Genomic DNA, 21,361 nt, shown 5'->3' on the forward strand with positions numbered 1-21,361 from the left:
AAGAAAGTTCTCACCAGAAACCAAATCTACTGGCACCTAACTACTGGCCTCCAGAACTATAAGAAAATAAATTTCTGTTGTTTTAGCCACTCAGTCTGTGGTATTTTGTTATGGCAGTCCAAGCAGACTAATACAAGTATAGCAAAAATTAAAGTATCACTTATCTAAATAGTCCTTACATAAAACAAAACCAAAAATATCGTGAAAAATTTGGTTAAATTCTACCTCAGGTACTTCTCAACCGTAATGACTGTGTATCCTTTATTTACATGAGGGTAATGCCACCCACAGCTCACACAATGAGGAAAAAAACCAAACATTTAAGAATGCTTTGTCAACTATGAAACAAAAACTGTAAAATGCTACTTACAAAGTTTATAAAAACAATGGCAATGACTACACTCACCAAAGTACAGAAGTGTACACAAGCAGAGGAAGAAGAAAAGATTTAATGAGCATCTATGACATAATTAGCACTTTTATATAACTTCCACTAAAGATGGATAATAGCTGATAAGAAACACTGAATTTCAAACTTACTTCTGATTCCAAAGGCTAAAAGGTCTAGTTCATCATGTTCTTAGTTTGTGAGTCTCACTGGATATAACAGCAAAAATACACTAGTTTTTACACCAAAAATGGCAAATTTCAAAATTAATAGAGTACACCCAGTCTGAAGTACCATCATCCCCGAATCTCAACTAACAGAATTATAAGCTAAGAACATATTGACATTTACAGTCAATCACACCGTGCATATGCAGCTACATTCTAGATTTATGTGATTTGGCTTTGTGCATGAAGAAAAACGAGATGTTAATTAAGTCATCAATTATTTAATAGTATAAGTGTAACTTGTCTGAAGTACATTTTAAGATTTCAAAAAGGATTAACAGTGGGGTATTTGGTATAAGTTTTTCATTCTGTAAGAACCTGGTATCTCTAAAATATGTTTCCCATGTGACTCTTTCCTTTACTAAGTTTAGTTAAATACTTGCAAATGACTTTAGAAGAATTAAAATAACACGGCGTTAATCAGGATTCCATGGACTATATGAACTGTTAGCTTTGATTACAAGGAGTATCCAGGAATGAAAAACACTAAGGATCTTTAATATGTATGTCATAATTCTTATGTGAAATTGTTATTGTAATTTTGAAGCCAAAACATTTCTTCCTTAGACTCCACACAAGAAATGGTTAAGAGGACAGCAGAAAAATACAAATATGTTCATCATGTACAACTATTCATGTTAAAATATGAAAATTAACATGATTTTGAACCCTGGCTATTAATAAATGGCTTCTTACTAATATAAAGACTTTGTTTTTATTCACAGGTTTAGATTATATATTTGAAATCAGATTTGAAGATGTATAGATAACATATAATTTAATCTTACCCAGTTGTGATTGGTTTCCATCAGCCATCTGTATTAGAGCACTGTCTTTCTTATTGTACAAAATCTTCACACGCTGCACATCTCCATAAACACCTTTTTTTGGAGCCACAGAGAGGTAATCCAAAAATGGAATTAATTTTACGTGCAAGTCAGCTAAAGATTATCTTTCTGACATATTAATGAAACATTCAGACATCAACATGATCACTCATTCAAACTCATCATTCTCACAAATGAATAAAGAAGATCAAGATTTTGAACAGTGAATTTTGAAAAGAATAATCTCTGATAAACCCTCAAAGCTATGTGAATGATATTAAATTAAAGACCATGCAAAATAAATCAGCATGCATTAAAACAAATTTTGTGTCTATGGAGTTTTAAATAGCAAAGAAAAATAGCAAAAGATTTACTATTCAACTTTAAGCCAAAGTGCTAGCTACAAATAAGAATTAAGGTGAAACAAAAATCAAATCAATAATAAAAGTATAGTGCTAACAATAACATACCGAAGAGGGTAAACAGACTTTGGGGCGTAACCATCTTTAGAAGGAGAGAAGAGCAAGCAGCGTAAGACAAGAAGAGAGAAGAGTCGAGGAAGAGCGGAGATGAACAGATCATCCATAACGAAGGGTGGTTCCCGCAGAATGGTGAGGTGGTCATGGATCATGGTTCAAGGCGGTTAATTGGGGCAAGTTGGTCCGAGGAACATTTGTTCAAGCACAGAAGCATGAACATAGGGAATGGAGACAGGGGATGAAGACAAGGACAAGGAAAATAAAGGATAAGACAGGGAAGGGAATGGGCATTTGGGAAAAGACAAGGAAAGGGAAGGTGAACACACAGGGAAAAGGATGAAATGGGGAAGGGAAACAGCAATGCAGAAGAAAAAAATAAGGAATTGGGGAACAAAAAAAAAATAAAATATAGGTCAGTACATAGGAAATGCAGGATTTGGTCAGAAAATGGTTGGTTTATGTACTGTACAAGAAAAACTGAGTAAAATGTAGTCATCCAAGACAAATATGGGTAAAGTACATCTATATCAAAGAGTAAATTACAGCATTTCATCTCAACATAGGGAAGGAAAGCATGCACAGGAATTTTAAACTTTGAACTTTAACTGCATAAGCATGGCTGGTTATGAAATGCAGGCAAAATTCTTAAGAGAAAAACAAAGGCACTCTGATTCAAACATTTTAGCATGCAGAACTGTGGATGACAATAGTACTAAATGATAAAATAGCTTAATGTTCGTATTAACAGAGGCCAATTAAAAATGAAACAAATATTCAAATTAGACATCATAAACTGATACACTGAGCTTCCCACATTTCATACCAGCTTCCATAGCAATCAAAATAAAATATACCAGACATAAAATGTACAACTAAAGAAAATAACTCAGCAATAAACTTTATTTAACGGGGTGGGAGGGGTTCAGGGAGGGGTAAAGTTGAAAAATATTTTTAGAAGACAATGACTAATAACTGCAAAGAAAAAATTACTAAGAAAGACTGGAAGAGTGCCTCGTCAAGATCTTTGGAAGAACCTTCAAAGAAAAATGTATTAGAGTAGTTCACATAAAATAAGATTTAAAAAAATGCAATGACACATAAGCATGAAATGAACAAGCAAATAATTAGAAAAGGCAAAGAGCAAAATTGTTTTACAGTTACATCTGCAAATTAGATCACATTTGCCTTTTGAGAACAACAAAAAGATAAAAAGCCGAACTACAGTACTTCACCATATTTTTCTTAGGAAAAATAGGTAGTTAGGTTAAAATATATATATATATATATATTAAAAGAGATATGACTGTCTACGGAAATAAAGTATTACCTAAACAAGTACATAGATTTTATTCGGAAGTAGAAACACACAGAAAATACTTTGACTAATGAATGTACATAAAAAGAAAGGCAAGTGCAAAACGAAATAAACATGAAAAACTTTCACAAATGAAATGGAGTTAAAAAATAAACACTAGAAAATTATTTTACTAACCTCTTCATTTAAATTGCTAACCAACAGGACTGTATTGCCACCAGCTGAGACTCCAGGCATACCCACTCGGCCAGCAGCAGCTGCAGCAGCTGCTGCAGCAGCGTTTGGAATAGCCAAAGGACTCAGAGCTCCTGGAACAGCTGCAACAGGAAGCCCTAATTTTAAAATAAAGCATATTTTACGAAACACACACAAGTCGTTTACAAAAACCAATTTAAGCACGATGGCTGCACGGCTTAGGGCTGACCGTTCCAAGTGGTTCCTGAAAGTTAATTTTTATAACATTTAGAAACATTAGTTGCTGATAAGTAGTAGATAAAATTAATTGGTTTCAATGAAATCATTAAATATTAGAACTAAGGTACATACCTGTATTATGTTAAAAAAATTAAATATACAACATTCCATTTCCTATGGAAAAGCAAACACAGCATAAAGAATATACTTCCAAGTCAGAGACTTGAAAAATTCACTTCCATGGTTCATAGTGAGGAGCCAAATCTAAAAAAAAATCATCTTCAACATAACAGTAACTCACTTTTTTATAAAGTGCTATCTTCTTTATAAACGTGCTTGAAATTAGACAAATAATTACAGCTTACAAACCATATATAGTAAGTCCTTCACTTTTAGAGACAAAATCACCCTGAACATCATTATTTAATTCATTCAAGTGACCTAAAGAAAATCTTACCAAAATCTGTTTTCCTTAATTCCACATTCAAGTAGGTGTAACACAAGTTTCTCAATTACAACACTTCCCCCATAGAAAGAATGAGAAAAAGTCTCTATATCACACAGGCTTTCTCTTTCAGTGTTTTCCTATCCTTTACCTACCAGTTTTAACATTTCCTTCTTATTTCTACTGTTCTACTTTCCAGTCTTACTGTTGTTCTGTCATCTTCAGGATTCTTCATTTATTCCACAGAATTCCCTTTGTCTCAGCATCTTTTATCCATATTTCAATTATCAATAAACTTGGATTCCTTTCATCCCTTAAATTCTTACATACCAGCTTATTTCTCAATAAATATTAGTTCACTAAAGAAATGAGTTATATGTTCTTTTTTTTCCTTCTCATGATAAACGCGACAAACATTCAACCTACATAAAGTTAATTCATGACATACCTGGGTAGAACTGGCCCATAGTACTGTTGTCCCATAAGTTCATGTTTTATTTCTTCTTTTCTCTTTCCAGCTTTCTTGTACATGTCATAAGGATGTGCTGTTACCTCTGGTTTCAGATGTTACTCTTTTAGCCAAGTTTATCTTTTTACTTTACAGAAACTACTATGACCTTTCATTGGCAGGGTGAAGGGTTCTTGAAGACTGACAATTCTTAACTTCTTTAGTTTTTGACTTATAAAATTTTTCCCTCCCAATCTCCTTTTATCTTTTCTGAGTATCTCCCCCATCAGTAGAATGGTGTTTCTCATTTACGTTCTTGCTCTGTATGAGTTTATTTTACAGTCCCCCACCACCACTCCACATACCATTTTTGGGGATTCCCTCCCCCCACCTTTTTTTTCTTATTTCTCCACTTTTATTTTTTAGATTTTACTTTTTGTTTTGGAAAATTTCCAACATATAAAAAAGTAGAGAGACTAGAATAATGAGCCCCATGTATCCACCACAATTGTTTACCAATTATTAACTCATGGCTAATTGTGTTGTATCTACTCACCAATTTTATTTTTAAAGTAAATCCAGAAATAAGGATCTAATTTTAAAATAGAAACTTCTCACGTCTAATAATTAATCATGCATAACAGTCTTTAGTGCCTTTTAGGATCCACCACTTTAACTATCCTATGGTATTACTAACTTCTCAATGTTAAATACCATAGCTCTCATTACATTTGATAGGTTGTTTCCATTTAACAGTCAATGGATATCTTAAAATGCTGCCAATGTAAGATACATTCCTAATTCCTAGGTATATACTCACAGTCATTTTGATCTTGCATACTCTTATTAGACATGTAGATAGATTCCAAAACTTATAGTTCTAAGTTACTTATCATTTGTCTTTCTCTGTTGATATTTCAAGAAAAATTACTAATTCATGAAACACATATAAAACATCAATACATTTGATATATCAGTCTAAACACAACTTCATTTTTGCAGAAAATGGTTTCTTCTAAAACACATCTCTACCATGCCAATATACAATTAAACAATCATAATACTTCACCAAAATATTCAAAGATGATGAAAAATTTATTCAAAGAAACTTTAAGTCTGGGATTTGTAATGAAGATACCTTGGTAGCACAATATTATTTAAAACATCAAGACATCATGGAAAAATAATCACTGAGAATTAAAATAATTAAAATTAATTTAAAATGGTAATTAAGAATTAAGAGACTAGGCTAAAGCCCTTTTTGAAGTGTGGAAGACTTAAAAAAAACAAGAATGCCATATAAACAACATTACACTTCAGTAAAAATAAGACTTCATTTTCTCGTGAAAACATAAGTGAAATTTTGTGGCTCCAAGTAGATACAATTTATCTCCTTCTAGTAAGGAGATAATGGAAAGCTCAGCAAAATGTGGAATGTAAGCTATGAGGTCCCCACTGTTCTTGCTACTATGCAAATGCTACTTCATAATCTCCCTACTTCTCCATTTATTCTCACCATTCTGGGTCACCAGATGATCTATCCTCTTGCCAAATGACCTTTCTTCATTTTAGGCAGCCCAGAGCATGATGCAAAAGTACTTCAAGAGATGAGGGCAGTCACTGTCCTTAGTGCCACTAGCATGTATTTCTCTTCCACTACTTCTTCTCCTAGTCTGGTAACTTAGAAAAACTATTTCAGTCATCTTTCACAGTTCCAAATCACTAGAATAGTCTTGAGGTTTTTATTGGACTTTTAAAGCCTCTAAGGATAGTTTCCACAATTTCCTTCAGTATACTCTTCTCTAAAAAATTATTTTTTCAGTAAGGTAATTTTTTTTTTTTAGGTTTAATCTCAGTTTTGTCTGCTACACAAAAATATAAAAACCTATGAAGTATTTCATGATGTACTATTTATGCCATAATAATGAATTCTGAAAAGGAATTCTGCACTGTATTTTTCATATTAATGTTAACTGCTAGCTGTGAGAGAAAATACATTTACTATCTTCCCTTTGTAAAAAAACATATAAAACACGTTATGCACATTGGCTCTAATGGATTACTTTTAGCTGTAGAAATAACTTTAATTTTAATGATTTACATCTTCAAGCCAGCAGGTATGCTGTAAAAAACACTATATGCATATTGAGATGGGGGATAAAAACGTCTGTTTTACTTCCAGGATTGTTTTAAGAATCAAATAACGTCAAAGAGCTTCATAAACTGCCACATGAAAAGAAAAGGAAGGTGTCACAGGGATCCCTTCTATGTGAAATGATCTTCATCAGCTGGGCCACCCAGCATTTTGAGTGATTCAGCAATTTTATAAACTTCTTGTATTAGTTCTGACACATTACTAGCCCTTCCTCCCTGAAACTGATGGCCACACTGCCATGTATCTATCTGATAGAGATTGAAAGTCCACAGCGATGAAGTGAAGAGAAATTATGCATCTATCTATCCCTCTATCCCTGAGGTCATATTTTGCTGAGGCACACAGACATCCCTAACCTTGTCCATTACAATTGAAGAATTAAACTGTTCTTGATAACTTACCTTAGATCACTGGCAAATTTTATCTATAATTTTTAATAAACTTTTATTTTAGAACAGTTTTAGATTTACAGAAAAATTAAAAATTCTCCAAAGTTCCTATAACCTGGGCACCCCTTTTCCCCCATTATTAATATCTTACTATAGCATGATATAGTTATATATCATATATATTATAAATAGATATATTGTACTATCATACAATAGTATATGTTGCAACTAATCAGCCAGTATTAATATGTTATTATTAATTAAGGTCCATAAAGTATTCAGATTTCCTTAATTTGCATGTAATGTCCTTTTTTTGTTTCAGGATGCCGTTATTAGATTTAGTCATACCTCCTTAGGCTCCTCTTGACTACGACAGTTTTATCCATGCTTTTTAGAGATGCAGAATTTGTTTCATCCTTTCATTTCCTATTCTAAAACGTCTATCCAAAGTCAATTACATCATATCTTTTGGTCTTACACTTCTTTCCCCTGTTTTTGGTCTTACACTTCTTTTCCCTGTTCAAGACATCTGGTGGTTGTTATTCTCACATATGACTGAACAGAGGATTGGTGGTGGGACTTTGAGGCCTGTTATAATTCATGTAGTATAGGGTCCTGGGTGAGGGGGGCAGTTTTTACAACATTTAATTTCCTGACTTGAAAATAAAAATTTTACCTTTGACAAGAATGACAGCTGCTATTTTTTCCTCAAACAATCCATTCTTCCTCTTCCACCAACCTTCCCTTCAATTTCTATTTTACCCTCCAGAACCCATTTTTCTTTTCTATCATTAACAATTGCATTTTATTCAATGTGCTTGGTCCTAATGAAACTTATCTTATAACCCTCTCAAAAAGTCATTTTTACCTCCCTAAACCCTTCCCCAAAGGAAAGTAAAGGGTGCATTTTTCATCCCACTATCCCACCACCCAATGTTATTTTCAGACTGCTGTTCTGCCGTCACCAATTAGAATGTCTTTGAGGTCGTACCATGCAATCATTTCTCATCAAAACAGCCATCAGGTCACTGCGACATTTTCTCTCATTACATTAAGACTTTGGCACCTGGCTTTATTTCTTCCTTCTATCTCAGCTCTTGTCCTCATCCTGTGATCTGTCTGACACACTGGTCTCACTATTTCTTAAAAACTTCTACTTTGATGATTTTTACTGTATCAGTCTGTTTTACCAACTTCTTTTGCTACATCTTTGATTTTTTTTCCTTTTTTCGCCATTCATTTCTAACATTACATCCCCTTTCCTGACTTCATTCTTCCATCTTATAGATCCTCCTACTCCCATACCAGCCACTGAACCAACCCATTTTTAGCCTATATGATAACCACTTCCCTTTCTATTCTCCCTTGGCTAGACTATACTATGTCTAGAGCATTTTGGCTTGCTTGTTCCTAATCCATTAATGCTCTACAATGCCAGACTTGGATAAATCAAATCTTGTATTTTGGATATGCTTTCATCTAGGTTTGTAAAATATTAAGAGTGAAAACACACACACACACACACACACACACACCCTACAACCCCAAACTGATTCCACAAACATTGTTATTTGATGTTAGCCGCATTTCCTATTCTATTTTCAAGAATTCCCTAAAAATCCACTAGACTTAAGTCCTGTACCCTATTCTCAACCTTTATATTCACCAAGTATCTTGTAAGACCGAGATCAGAATTCCCTCAAAATTTTCAATCAACTTCAAAAGTCCTCCCTTCTTTCATCTGTTCCCCTTTCTTCATAAAGATACAAATGGTGAGAAGAAAGAATATGGACTATCAAAAGCTGATGACTTCAGTCCAGCTCTGCCCCTAAATCTCTAGGTGAGCTTGATAAAGCTTCCTTCCAGTTCTCACAGTGGTCCTGAAAAGTATCTCTGTATTTCGTAGGCCCCAACATTTCCACTATATTCTTGATCCAATCTACTACAATCAATTCTAGGACTTAAGCTAGCCTTCAAAACAAATACTAGCTAATATGAAATTAGCATTCATTCTATGCCAGACACTGTGAAAAGTTCTCTGTATGTATTAACACATTTAATCCTCACACTAGCCTTAGAACATGGGGATTACTATCATTATATCCATGACAAATGTGAAAGCTGAGACAGTGAAGCTGACCCAGCTTTTGAACTGAGGATGTCTGGATTTGGACCACATACTCTTAATGATTATGCATACTTCTTCACCGTAAACATTTCCTCTTGGGCCCTGATTTGCTCAACTACCATCCCATTTCTCCTTCCTTCCTAAAGCACTTATTCAAAGAGTAGTAAGTACTTTCTTATAAAATTTACATTCCTAATCCATTATAATTTGATTTATACCCATTCTTATAAGAATAAACTTTATGGTAACTACTAAACTGAATAGGCACTTCTAATTTTAACCCTATTTATTTCATCCCTCAATCCTTTACTTCCCCACAACATAAATGTGTAGTGCTTAAAGTTTCAATTTCAAGTCTTTAGCCCTCTTGCTCTCTTATACCTGAGAATCTTAAACCAAAGTTTTTTTTTTCTTTCAGTTTTACTGAGATATAATGGACATACAGCACTGTCTAAGTTTAAGGTGTGCAGCATAATGATTTGACTTACATCATGAAATGATTATCACAGTAAGTTTAGTGAACATCCGTCATCTCATATAGATACAACATTAAAGAAACAGGAAAAGAAAATTTTCTCCTTGTGATGAGAAGTCTTAGGATTTACTCTAACAAGTTTCATATATAACATAGAGCGGTGTTTGTTATATGTATCATGTTACATTACATCCCTAGTACTTATTTATCTTATAACTGGAAGTTTGTACCTGTTGACCACCTTTATCCAACTTCTCCCCACCCCCAAGCCCTGTGTCTGGCAACTACAAATCTGATCTCTCTAAACCAAAGTTTTAAATATCACTCCTCTGGCCTTTCAAATTCTCAACCCCACAGAACTCTTGCCTAAGTCCTAGGCTGAATTTCCTACTATCTAGGTAGACTCCTCCACAAGTTTAATTCTTCATGAGTCATCATATCATAACGTGCCAAGTCCTATTACTTTTACATTTCATTTTTCCCATGTTTCTTTCTTTCCATTCTCATTTCTGTCCCTAGTTTAGATTCACAATTTTACCTTACTTAGACTAATAGTCTCCAGTATACTCCTTGGGATAGCATCAGTTCTAAGATCTTCTCTCAAACTAGTTATTTCTGACATCACTGCCTTTCATGTTTTCCCAATTACCCTATGCCTCTTTCACAACTGAATACTTGTCACTTCCTAAACATGCACGATATATTCTTCATCACATTTCTCATGCTGTGTTTTTTAAATCCTTTATTCTTATCCAAATCAAATGCCTTTGGCCCATAAAGCCCTTCCACATTCTCCTTTGGATGATAAATTACTCACTTCATTATGCTCTAATACTACATTAAACTCTATTATATATTTCAGTTTGCCTCACATTAGAGATATTCAGACGTATGCTGTCTCCACCGGAGTATAAACAAGATTACAAGCACAGAAACCTTGTAATTTTTCTGAGCCCCTACAGTACCCAGCACAGTGCTAAAATGACTGCTGAAAAACGCAATTAATGAATAAAGCAGGATGCCACTGAGGTGAGGTAGAATCCTTCTAGGAATGTGAAAAGCTCACAGCAATTACTTACGGAGGATAAGAAAAATTCAGAAAGTGGGGCAAAAAGGAGAGGCAGATTCAGAGACAGAATACCATTTTTAAATTAAAATCAAGATTAACAGGAAAAAGAAAAAATATAGAAATTAAAAGGAAGAGAAATATGAAGTTAGGAAGAACTCAGAAAAAAAAACACACTAAAATTTCCTGTATGTATCTGTTGCTTTCTTGGTGCATCTTTAGAGACTGAAAACTTCCTGCATAATTTTTACCTCCTTCAGATAGAGGCACATTTTATACTATGGTCACAAATGCATAGTTTTTCTTCTACTAATTGCAGAGGTAGCAGTAATATACTTTAGAAGGCTTTACTTTTAGCCATACCACATACATAACTGTCAACTCTTAAAAATTTTTCAAGATTAAATCTACAGTATAATTTAATTTAAATCTGTCTTCTACATCCAAAGGCTGAAGTTGATTACCACTGAATCAACTTCTGTTGTTTAGCTGTTTAGCTTTAAAAATATGAACACCAGGATAAATATGAGAAAGGTTTTCAAGTATGTGACAGGGTATCATGGAAAAGGAGGAGGTAAACGTAGGATTAATAAAAGAAATTTCTTAAAGCTATAGCTGAGAACAATAGAATGGATGACCATAACAAATCAGTTTAGGACTATAAAATCAACCATTAAGAACTCTGAATGAAAATGTGTACCCTGGATAGTTAAAAAGCAGCCTACGAATAACATTTTAGCCCTACAGTTATAAGCTTATTCCATTTGAGAAGGCTGGTAAATAAGTAAATATGAACTGATGTAATAATGTATTTCTCCTAATGTTTATGGCACGTTATACCTCCAAAGTATGAGGTATGCAATTACCACCAACTATTTCCTTTGCTGAGAAGACAAAAAAACTTCCAGATTTAAAACATATTAATTCAAATATTATATAAAATGTACTTGGAGTTAAATAAACTCTTTAAAGGTTATTGCTTCAAGTTAATTCATGATTCACAAGTAAAAATGTTATCCAAATTTTAAAATGAACAATTCTACCCCAGCTCTTGCAACTTCCTCTTTAAAAGAGACATTTTAAAGACAGAAAGTGGTTAAGACTCCATGCTCCCAATGCAGGGGGTCCGGGTTCGATCCCTGGTCCAGGGAACTTAGAGCCCGTAGGCCGCAACTAAAGATCCTGCACGCCTCAACTAAGACCCGACACAGCCAAATAAATATTTTTTAAAAATGAATAAATAAATATGAATACACAAGAACACGTGATCTTAAAAAAAAAAAAAAGATGACACTATAAGGAAATAAATAGCCAGACCAATCCAGATTGTGGCATTTTCTAAAAGAATATAACTAGGTTTCCACAATAAGTCAATGGAACTGAGGGCTGGGGCAGAGGGAGAGGACTTTAACAGAGTAATAGACATTCAGGAGACATAACTACCAAATGCCATGTGTGGCCCCTGAGAAGATCCTATTCTGAACAAATCAATGCTTAAAAAACATTTTTTGAGACAACTGGGGAAATGCAAGATTGACTGGGTATTCAACAACATTAAGAAATCATCATCAATTTTGATAGGTATGATAATCAGGTTTTAATCAATTTTGATCAGGTATGCTTGGTAAGAAAATGTCATTATTTTAGAGAAATTATGGTAATATTTGAGATGACATGATGTTAAGGATTTGCCTCAAAATACAAAAGAAAAAATGAACAGATAAAACAAGTGTGGGAACTAGTGAATTGAGATAATGGATATGATAACTGAAGTCTTTGATAAATAAAAACTTAAAAAAAAACATGTAAATAACCCATTCAAAAGTAACAAAAACAAAAGCTTTCAGAAGTCATTTAAAAATAAATTTTAAAATATTAAGTTTAAAGTAAGTTTTAAAAAATATATTTAAAAAAAGTTTACTTGTTAATTTTATGCATCATAAACACATAGAAAAGAAAACCAAATTCAATTTAACAGCTAAACAGTATCAGTGGAATTGTACCGATACCAAGACAGATTTACATGGCATGAATAAAGAAAAGTATTAGAATACTGGCTCAATAGGTATAAAGTATGTTTTTATGAGAACACTAATAACTTCACTAAAAAACTACAAACTTTCCTCTATAGCAGTAATTCTCAACTCCCACTACATCTTGGAATCCTGGAATCTTAAAAAATTAGAAACCCACTAATCATTAGGGATTCTCAGTCTACGGTAAGACCTGGTGATTTTGATGTGCAGGAAAGTTTGAGAAACACTGATCTATAAGAACTACATATTTACCCTTATGAATAAATGGTTGTTATATCTGTTCTCAATTACCAATTATTTTCACCTCAGAAGATATCCTATACAAAGTTTGCTTTGCTTTTCTGTTAAAACCTTATGATGAGAACGGCTGCTACTTATTAATTAACTCAAACTACACAGAAGGCTCTAAAGTAAGTATTCTTTGTATGTATTATCTGCATTAATTTTTAAAATGTAGACAACATGATCATGAAAAATTAATTACTTCTAGCAGTTTTTCTAAAAGTGACCCACCCCTTAATAAATTAACTACACTTCTTAAACATTTTAAAATGGTCATTATAATGACATCTCAATTTATAATCTCAAGGATTTTTGATCACCTTGTTCTTTGATGTAGAATATGTGAATAACTAATAGTCCGCCAAGTTTGTGATTATGTATTTAAATGTCAAGATTTCTAACTAATTACAAAGCACTCAGTCTCCATTCTTGAATAAATTACATTTTTTGGAGACACTGTGGTCCCTAGCACTAAAAAAAGGAAGCCGAGAACGCTAGTCTTAAAAAATTACTGTGTAAAATAAACCAATTAAAATTTATAATACTGATTCCAAATTAATTAAATTTAGTCAAGTGCTAGGATATAATATAAAAATCATACAAAGTAAAGTGAATCCCCCTAAATATTTAGCAGAAAAGAATTATCACCTAGTATCTGTGTTCTTACAGAATCTTTGAAATAAAAGGATACCAAGCAATTATTTCATTTTGGACAAGTACTCTTTGAGGAAGACTCAAGCAGGAAATGGATCCTATCAATATTAGTTTGTTGTACTTTGAAGTCACCTGACTTATTAAATATCACTAGAAGCAAATAAACAGAGAAAAAAATGTAGTCACCATTCCAGAAGGCATGACCTCACTAACGCAACAGTGTATGTCACTATTAAGAGTGTTTCATGACTACTTTAAAAAGCAAAACAGTAAGTGGTTCCTCATAAAGATAACAATACCCACCAAAGGTGTGGCGGGTAAAAAAAAGTTACCTTAATGTCCTGTAAATGGAAACGTTTGGATTGTGATGAATTATTTTAAAATATTTTCCCGTAACTAGCCAGTCTAAAATATAAGTATAAAGTTGAATGCTTAGCTCATACCAAATATGAACATAATATCCTTAATATACATTTTACGTTTTGTACATCCTAATAGAAAGAATCCAGACAACCAATTCAGAGACTTGTAAGTACCTAATAAGCATTGAAAAATTATAAACTAGTTCATAAAATAATAACAATTATAATAAGCTGGTAGAGGAAAAAGTACAATAGCCAGCCTCATATACCATTCATGTTAGTTTAAATTAACATCAACATTCTAGAAAGAAATTTGCAACAAGATTCAGAAGGCTTTAACATTTTCTTTGACCCAATGATTCTAGTTCTAGGAATCTAGTCTAAGTAAATAAGAGACAAAAAATTATGTACAGGTGTTTGTCACAGCGCCATTTATACTAATGAAAAGTATGAAAGTAGACTAAATGTCCAACATACTTCCAAAAGTATTATATATCCACTAGAATGTTATGAAGCTACTATAATTATCATTTTTCCAAAAAATTCTCAGTAGAATAATTCAAATAAAACACAAAACTGCAAATAGTGTGCTTTTAATTTTGTACAAAATATGTATTTACATAGAAAGAAAAAAATATCAAAATATAAGTAATCTCATAAATTATAAATTCCATTATTTGATTTTTAAAACTTGTAACTCACCCACTTTCAAAAACTACTTGCAGACATTTAAAATAAAAAACCCCAGTTTTAAGATGTAAAACCATTATAACAGGTAAACGATGAAGTCATTTAATAAAGGAAGGTAAATTCACATATTTTCACTACAAAATATTTTCCTTGTTCTTATCAGGCAGAGCACAGAAACAAAAATACAGACATACCTTGGAGATACTGCAGCTTTGGTTCCAGACCACCACAATAAAGCAAGTATTGCAATAAAGTGAGTCACACAAATTTTATGGTTTTCCTGTGCATATAAAAGCTATGTTTACAGTATACCGTAGTCTATTAGGTGTGTAAACATCATTATGTCTAAAAAAAATGTATATACCTTAATTACAAAATACTTTATTGCTAAAAAATGCTAACCATCATCTGACAATTCAGGGTTGCCACAAACCTTCAATTTGTTTTTAAAAAACAAAAACAAAACAGTATCTGTGAAGCACAATGAAACGAGGTATGCCAGCATATTATATTAAAATATTCAAGACAGAGCTGGAAGAAGACACCAGACGAATTTATTTACTAAGAACTGAGCAACTTTACTCATATTCTTTTAATGCAAAAATGTAGAACACTTGAAAAATGATAAAAGCACTGAATAAGACAGAAGTTAGTTATGGCATAACTTCATAATCTTTTATGAGAAAGACATTATTATTACTTTAAAAAAATTCCATCAAAGCCATGAGATTACAAGGAAAATGATGATGAATTCCCTCTAACCATGACTCCACCCAGAATCAAAAACACATACGAACTCATCTAACTACACCCAAATGAGCAAACACATATAGCTCGTAGGGTCCAAGAAAGTGATTATTATGGTCATATGTTTGACGCTAGCTGAAGTTTCTTGGTATTTTACCCTTGTTTCTTTAATGAGTTGCATGTAATATTTTAAATTTCTTAGAAACTACTATAAAAAATCTTGTTGTCATCTTCTACTTTGGTTATTTTAAGGATTAAATAATGTATCTACTAAGTGACTTGCAGAATGCCTATGACATAGAAGCTCTTCAATAAATGTTGATTTTTGTCTTTTCTATAAAATAATTTCTATCAGTTAAAAAAATGTAAAAAAAAAAAAAAGTAAGAATTCACAGTAACAATTACAAGCAAAGGCCATGTATCACTCATTATTGTCTCACTCTTGACTTTAAAAAATGGTACACCATGTAATAGTCAATATTATCTACTTACAAGCCAAGTTGAGGGAATAAAGCCTTAAATTATCCCCACACAGTGATAGAGATTCTCTCAAGAAAGAATGTTGTCAACCTAAAGAATCTATTATGGTCATGATAAACTGCTATGACTTGTGCTTAGATGTATTAGACAATTAGAATAAAGGGTCAGTTTTGTCTAAAATTACCAGAATTAATTTCACATATCAAATGCTCCTCTTGTGCATTAGTGTGTGTCGGTTCATAGATGTATCACTTATATTACATATTTATAAATGGATAACACATGCTACATATTCACAGTAAGTAAATATTTCCAAAAATTACTTCATTCTAATGCTTTTCCTTTTTTAATTGATGAACATAAACTAAACTGTAAGAACTAGTTTGTGACTCATCAATCTTGGGTTCCATATGTATAGAAACACTCATTTAAAGATAATCTTACAAACTTCAGAAACCAAGAATTTCCTGAATACATCAAATAAAACTGTAAAATTTCATCTTAAATTATAAATCACTTATTTTACTTACAAAATAACATTTTCCTTTATTTTTTCTTCATCTTGACTCTGTCAACTATTAGTTGCAAATTTTTGTGTTTTGTTTTTTGATTAGGTGGGTCAAATCCATTGTAGAATGAGGTGAAATACAATGATTAAGACAAAATGCAAATACTGATAAATACCAAAATAAATTTTATATAAAGTTCTTTCTAGTTAAAATTGTTTAAAAGAGAGAGTATAATATGCTTTGAAAAAATCTATACACCTACTCCCATCATATGTTGCATCTGTTAACTTTTGTTTGCGCAGTGCTAAATTGAAACAATTAGATTGGCCCTAAAGAATATGCACAAGGGCCCCTAGACAGCATGACTTCAATTTAAAGTGTGAATATTTTATTAAGAACTCAACAGTATTTCTTCATTAGAGCTTTTCCTCTTCTATTCTGGGAGAGAAGATGAGAGTGGTGAAAAAGAATATAACTGATATAATTTTCATTATACTTATGAATTTAGGGTTTTCTTCCAACAGCATTCATATGCTTTCTTACCTGATGGGGAGAGAAACCTAACTTCTTATATTCCAAAATGGGAGATTCATTATACTTACTGGAGTTTAACAGGCACTTTCCCATTTGGCAAAATGGGAGAAAAGTGGTATAGACAATAAAAATCATACCTAAGAGAGATGTCTCCTTGGCAAATGCTGCAGCAATAGCTGGGTCCAATGCAGGTTGTCCATCCCCAGATGGAAGATCAGGTCGAGTATAATCCCTACTTTTATCATTGTTGTATTTTACATTCAAATTCACAAGTTTGGAAAAATCAATCCTTAGGGTACAGCAAGCATTATAAATATTCTGACCATCTAGGGCCTGTAAAAGTGAACAAAATACATCAGCAATCTTAAGAAATAAAAATTAGAAAAAGTATGACTTTGACAATAAAACTCAACAATGAAAAACTGCACACAAAAGCCGCCAGGAAAGGGATCAAATTCCATACCCTGTTCTTTACTATCCCAGCTGTACATATATTGGTTTCCACAAATACTATCTTCTTTAAATAGAAAAGTGTTACCTAAATCTAAAATACAACCAGTTAAACATATGTGCTAATACTTTTAATTTTAAAAATCTGCAGATATTTTAATTTAAAAAAATTAACAAGGGTCACAAATATAGTCAGTCCTGCCAAAGTAGTACCATAAACAGTCTGCACAATACTTTAAAGTTAATTTTATTATACACATATCTTTTGCTGGATGGTAACACTTACAAAAATTGGTATAGGTATAAGGTAACTTCTGTTTGATGCCACATTAAATGAGGTGCCTCAAGACAAATAAATATCACTATGATGCATAATAGCAACTACCATGAAATGAGCAAAAACTCTTGGGTTGGCCAATAAGTTTGTCTGGGTTTTCCATAACATATTAAGGAAAACCCCAACAAACATTTTGGCCAATCCAAAATTATCTTCCTTAACCTAGGTTGTTCAACCTGAATCAGAATAACTTGCTGAATAAGCAAATTCAACGTCATCCCAGGAAAGTTCTGGAATAGAAGGAGTACAAACTCTAGAGTTGAAAGGTCATCTTGAACAAGTTATTTAACCTTTCTGAATCTCAGAATCTTTCTGAACCTGGAAAACAGAGATGACAATGGCTGCCATGTTTCCTTGCAGGATTATGAGGATTAGATAAAAGATCACATATGTAAAAGCATATCATGAATTATAAAGGACTGTGCTGCTGTTATGATGATTATGTTTTTTTCTGTTCCTATATAATCACCAATGCTACTCCAGCTGGACAGAAACCTGGAACGAACTAGAGAACAGGGGAACACACTGTTAATTTTTCATTAGAAGAATGAACATTTACTGTATAAAATAACAGTCCAGAAATGAAGAACATGTTTAGCTCTATAATTCACCTCAAAAATGAAAACAATTCTTCTGATAAAAATACATAAATAGATCACGCAGACCAAGATCTATTAAGTGTGTAAAACCAGAACTATATTAATAGTAGACCAACATATTTTTCACATTTGATGTTTGAAAGAGAATTTTTGTATTACCTCAGTATGACTATTTTAATTGTCACATTGTTGAAGAAGGAAAGTAACTGAAACAGACTTAAATATAATCAAGAGTGCCCTGTTACGGAAAAAGTAAACCTCTAGAGCTCCTTATGTATATAAAGCTTATAATTAAAATATTCCCACTCTAACAAAAGAAAACCCGTTCCTTTAATATACAAAATTAAGATTTATCCAAGGGGGAAAGTGTTGGGGGGGGGTGGTGGTGGGATGAATTGGGAGATTGGGATTGACATGTATACACTAATATGTATAAAACAGATAATAAGAACCTGCTGTATAAAAAAATAAATAAAATAAAATTTAAAAAAAAGTTAAGATTTATGTGAATATATTTACCAAGCTAAAAACTAACCTAAAAACACAATTCAACCCAAGTTCACCAATTTCAATACATTACTGGTGAAAACTCACTTAAAGGGACTACATACACATCAGGATTTGAATTATATTTGAATTAGGCAATGTACCTATCATCACATGAGAATGAAAGCCAAGTATCAACTCTCTCAGCCAGAATAATATAAGTATTAATTCAATACTCTGCTGTAAAGGCAAACAAAGCATTGAAAATAGGTCTTCATTTACTCTTTCCTATAGGGGAAATGTTGAGCCAAGTAATAGAATCTGTATCTCTCCCCAATATATGAACATCAAAAGATGAGCAGCAAAATTCACTCTTAGGTGACTATTTCAATAACATCATACAAAAAAATCTGATATCTCGTAAGAAAAGACCTGGCTTTGTGTCATATTATCTAAATTAATGCAAAAAGTAATGTACTGACACAAAATCACTAACTTCACAATAAGCAGAGTTTCTTTGGGGCTGAGTTCTTTCAATGAGGTTGACTGCCAAATACCTACAATGAATATGCTAACTGCTAGAAAGCCCTCTAGAAGCCTTTGACATTCTTCCTTTAATTAAAAAAAAAATATCTTTATGTAGATGGAAGATACACAAGTATACCTAAGATACAAAAGCTAGAGAAATCAGGAAACAATATGTAAATTAAAATCACCTGTTAGCAACATACGAGAGGAACAAGAGCTGAGGATACATGAGAATAGAAATCCAGGCACTTTCAATAGCTGGCTGAGGTAAGATGACTACAAATGAGGTAAGGAGAAAAATCAAATTAAACTATATATGCAAGCTCACTTCAAGCTCATGTGTTTGCAAAATTCCAGGAAATAATGGCAGCACACAAGTCAGTCTGTGTTCAGCAGTCGGGACTGCAGTGATCTTGCTAGAGCAAAGATTTCTGACAGTAAAAGCTCAAGTTAATTTGCAGAAAGGCCTCTCAAATGTGTCTATGCAAAGGGAAGGTTTGGAGTACACAAAAACAATCAGGAAAAAGTATTTTCATATGAAGTATAAGATTTATGGCAAAAACATGGTAAACTCAGTAAAAACGTTAAATACAGAATGTATAATTAACAACACAATAAAACACTGCATATGGATTAAAAACAGGAAAAGCCACCAATGAAACTAATGAAATACACTCTCCTGGAAGGAATCATTAATGAGAAACAATCCACTTGCATATTAAAACAGTGACCATATTAAAGGATTTCCAAAAGACACAGTGTCACTGTCCAGTGTCAACTGTACACATTCCTAATAGAAATAGATAACACACCTGAAAAGGTGTCTCTAATAACATAAAAACAAAAACAGCTATTTTCTACCATGTGTGTTATAATTTCAGGGTTGTATAAAACAATTTTTAAAAGTCCAGGTGAAAAGGAGATTACTTCTATTTCTCGAAAATATAGAAACCGAACTAGAAAGCCACAGTAAGTGATATCTTTGCCCAGTACACTGCTTGACAATAAACAAGATTTTTGAAAAATGCATTAGGGCATTTTCTTTAATAAATGTGAAGATCATTTAAAACAATTTACTTTTTACTTGACAATTATGATTGTTACAATGACTTGTGATTACCACCCTAAATGTCAACCCTCAATATACATTACCTTTTCTGTTGACTTAAGAGGTTTTTAAAGCCAACCTCAGGACAAATTTAGGAGATGGTTACATTTTTCCCCTCCAACCCTCACTAATAAAACTCCATTGTTAATATGTTTTTTTCCGAGTTGCTCTTCTCTTATAAAGCAAAATGCTAGGGGGAAAGAATTCCAATTAACTGAAAATAATTGCCAAAGATCATAACTAATATATGGAAAGTTTGGTTGGCTCTGTCACTCAAGCTGCCTTTACATAGCAGTGATTCCCAGGGCATTCAAAACAAAACAGAGTAGTGGGCTCCCAACCCCAAAGATTAGAACTGTTAGTTCAGGATAGCCAAAGAGTCCCATTTTGTATAAGCAATCCATATGATAAGAATGTATCTGGACCACAGTCTGATAAGAATGGGCTCTGGACCATACTTTAAAGAATACTATAATTCTCTTGCCCCAAACCTAAAAGTACACTATGCCTGCTAAATGAATTCCCAGGGCGTAAGCAATATTTTGTCATTCTCTCATTCATTTGAACAACAATCATTATAGAAGTGGAGAAGCAGGCTTGAGATTCTCTTCCCAAATTCTTATTCCTTACCTATAAATTTTACATGATCTCTACTGTTTTAACAAGCATAAAAATACAGCAACTGAATTACAAAGTTTAGAACCAACTCATTTTATAATACACCGAGATGTACATGGATGGTTGAAGGTTGGAAGGATCTACAGCACTCCAGATGCTGGGAAAGTTGTGACACGGGTTGAAAA

At 32.8% G+C, this 21,361-nt stretch overlaps 1 protein-coding gene across 5 annotated transcripts in view; it reads right to left on the reverse strand.

Moving 5' to 3' along the window:
- Positions 1 to 21,361, reverse strand: part of PTBP2 (polypyrimidine tract binding protein 2) — an 85,927-nt gene that overhangs the window by 7,934 nt on the left and 56,632 nt on the right. For 3 of the 5 annotated variants that reach the window (XM_082385105.1, XM_082385102.1, XM_082385101.1), the window contains 4 exons: positions 17,188 to 17,383; positions 3,414 to 3,568; positions 1,913 to 1,946; positions 1,404 to 1,496 (listed from right to left, as the gene is read on the reverse strand). In XM_082385105.1, the coding sequence (XP_082241231.1) occupies positions 1,404 to 1,496; positions 1,913 to 1,946; positions 3,414 to 3,568; positions 17,188 to 17,383 (478 nt within the window). The remainder of the gene's footprint in view (positions 1 to 1,403; positions 1,497 to 1,912; positions 1,947 to 3,413; positions 3,569 to 17,187; positions 17,384 to 21,361) is intronic. The other 2 variants (XM_082385104.1, XM_082385103.1) reach the window with 1 other exon arrangement.

This window comes from Balaenoptera borealis (assembly GCF_965194805.1).
Source record: "Balaenoptera borealis genome assembly, chromosome: 1".
NCBI classification, from domain to species: domain Eukaryota; kingdom Metazoa; phylum Chordata; class Mammalia; order Artiodactyla; family Balaenopteridae; genus Balaenoptera; species Balaenoptera borealis.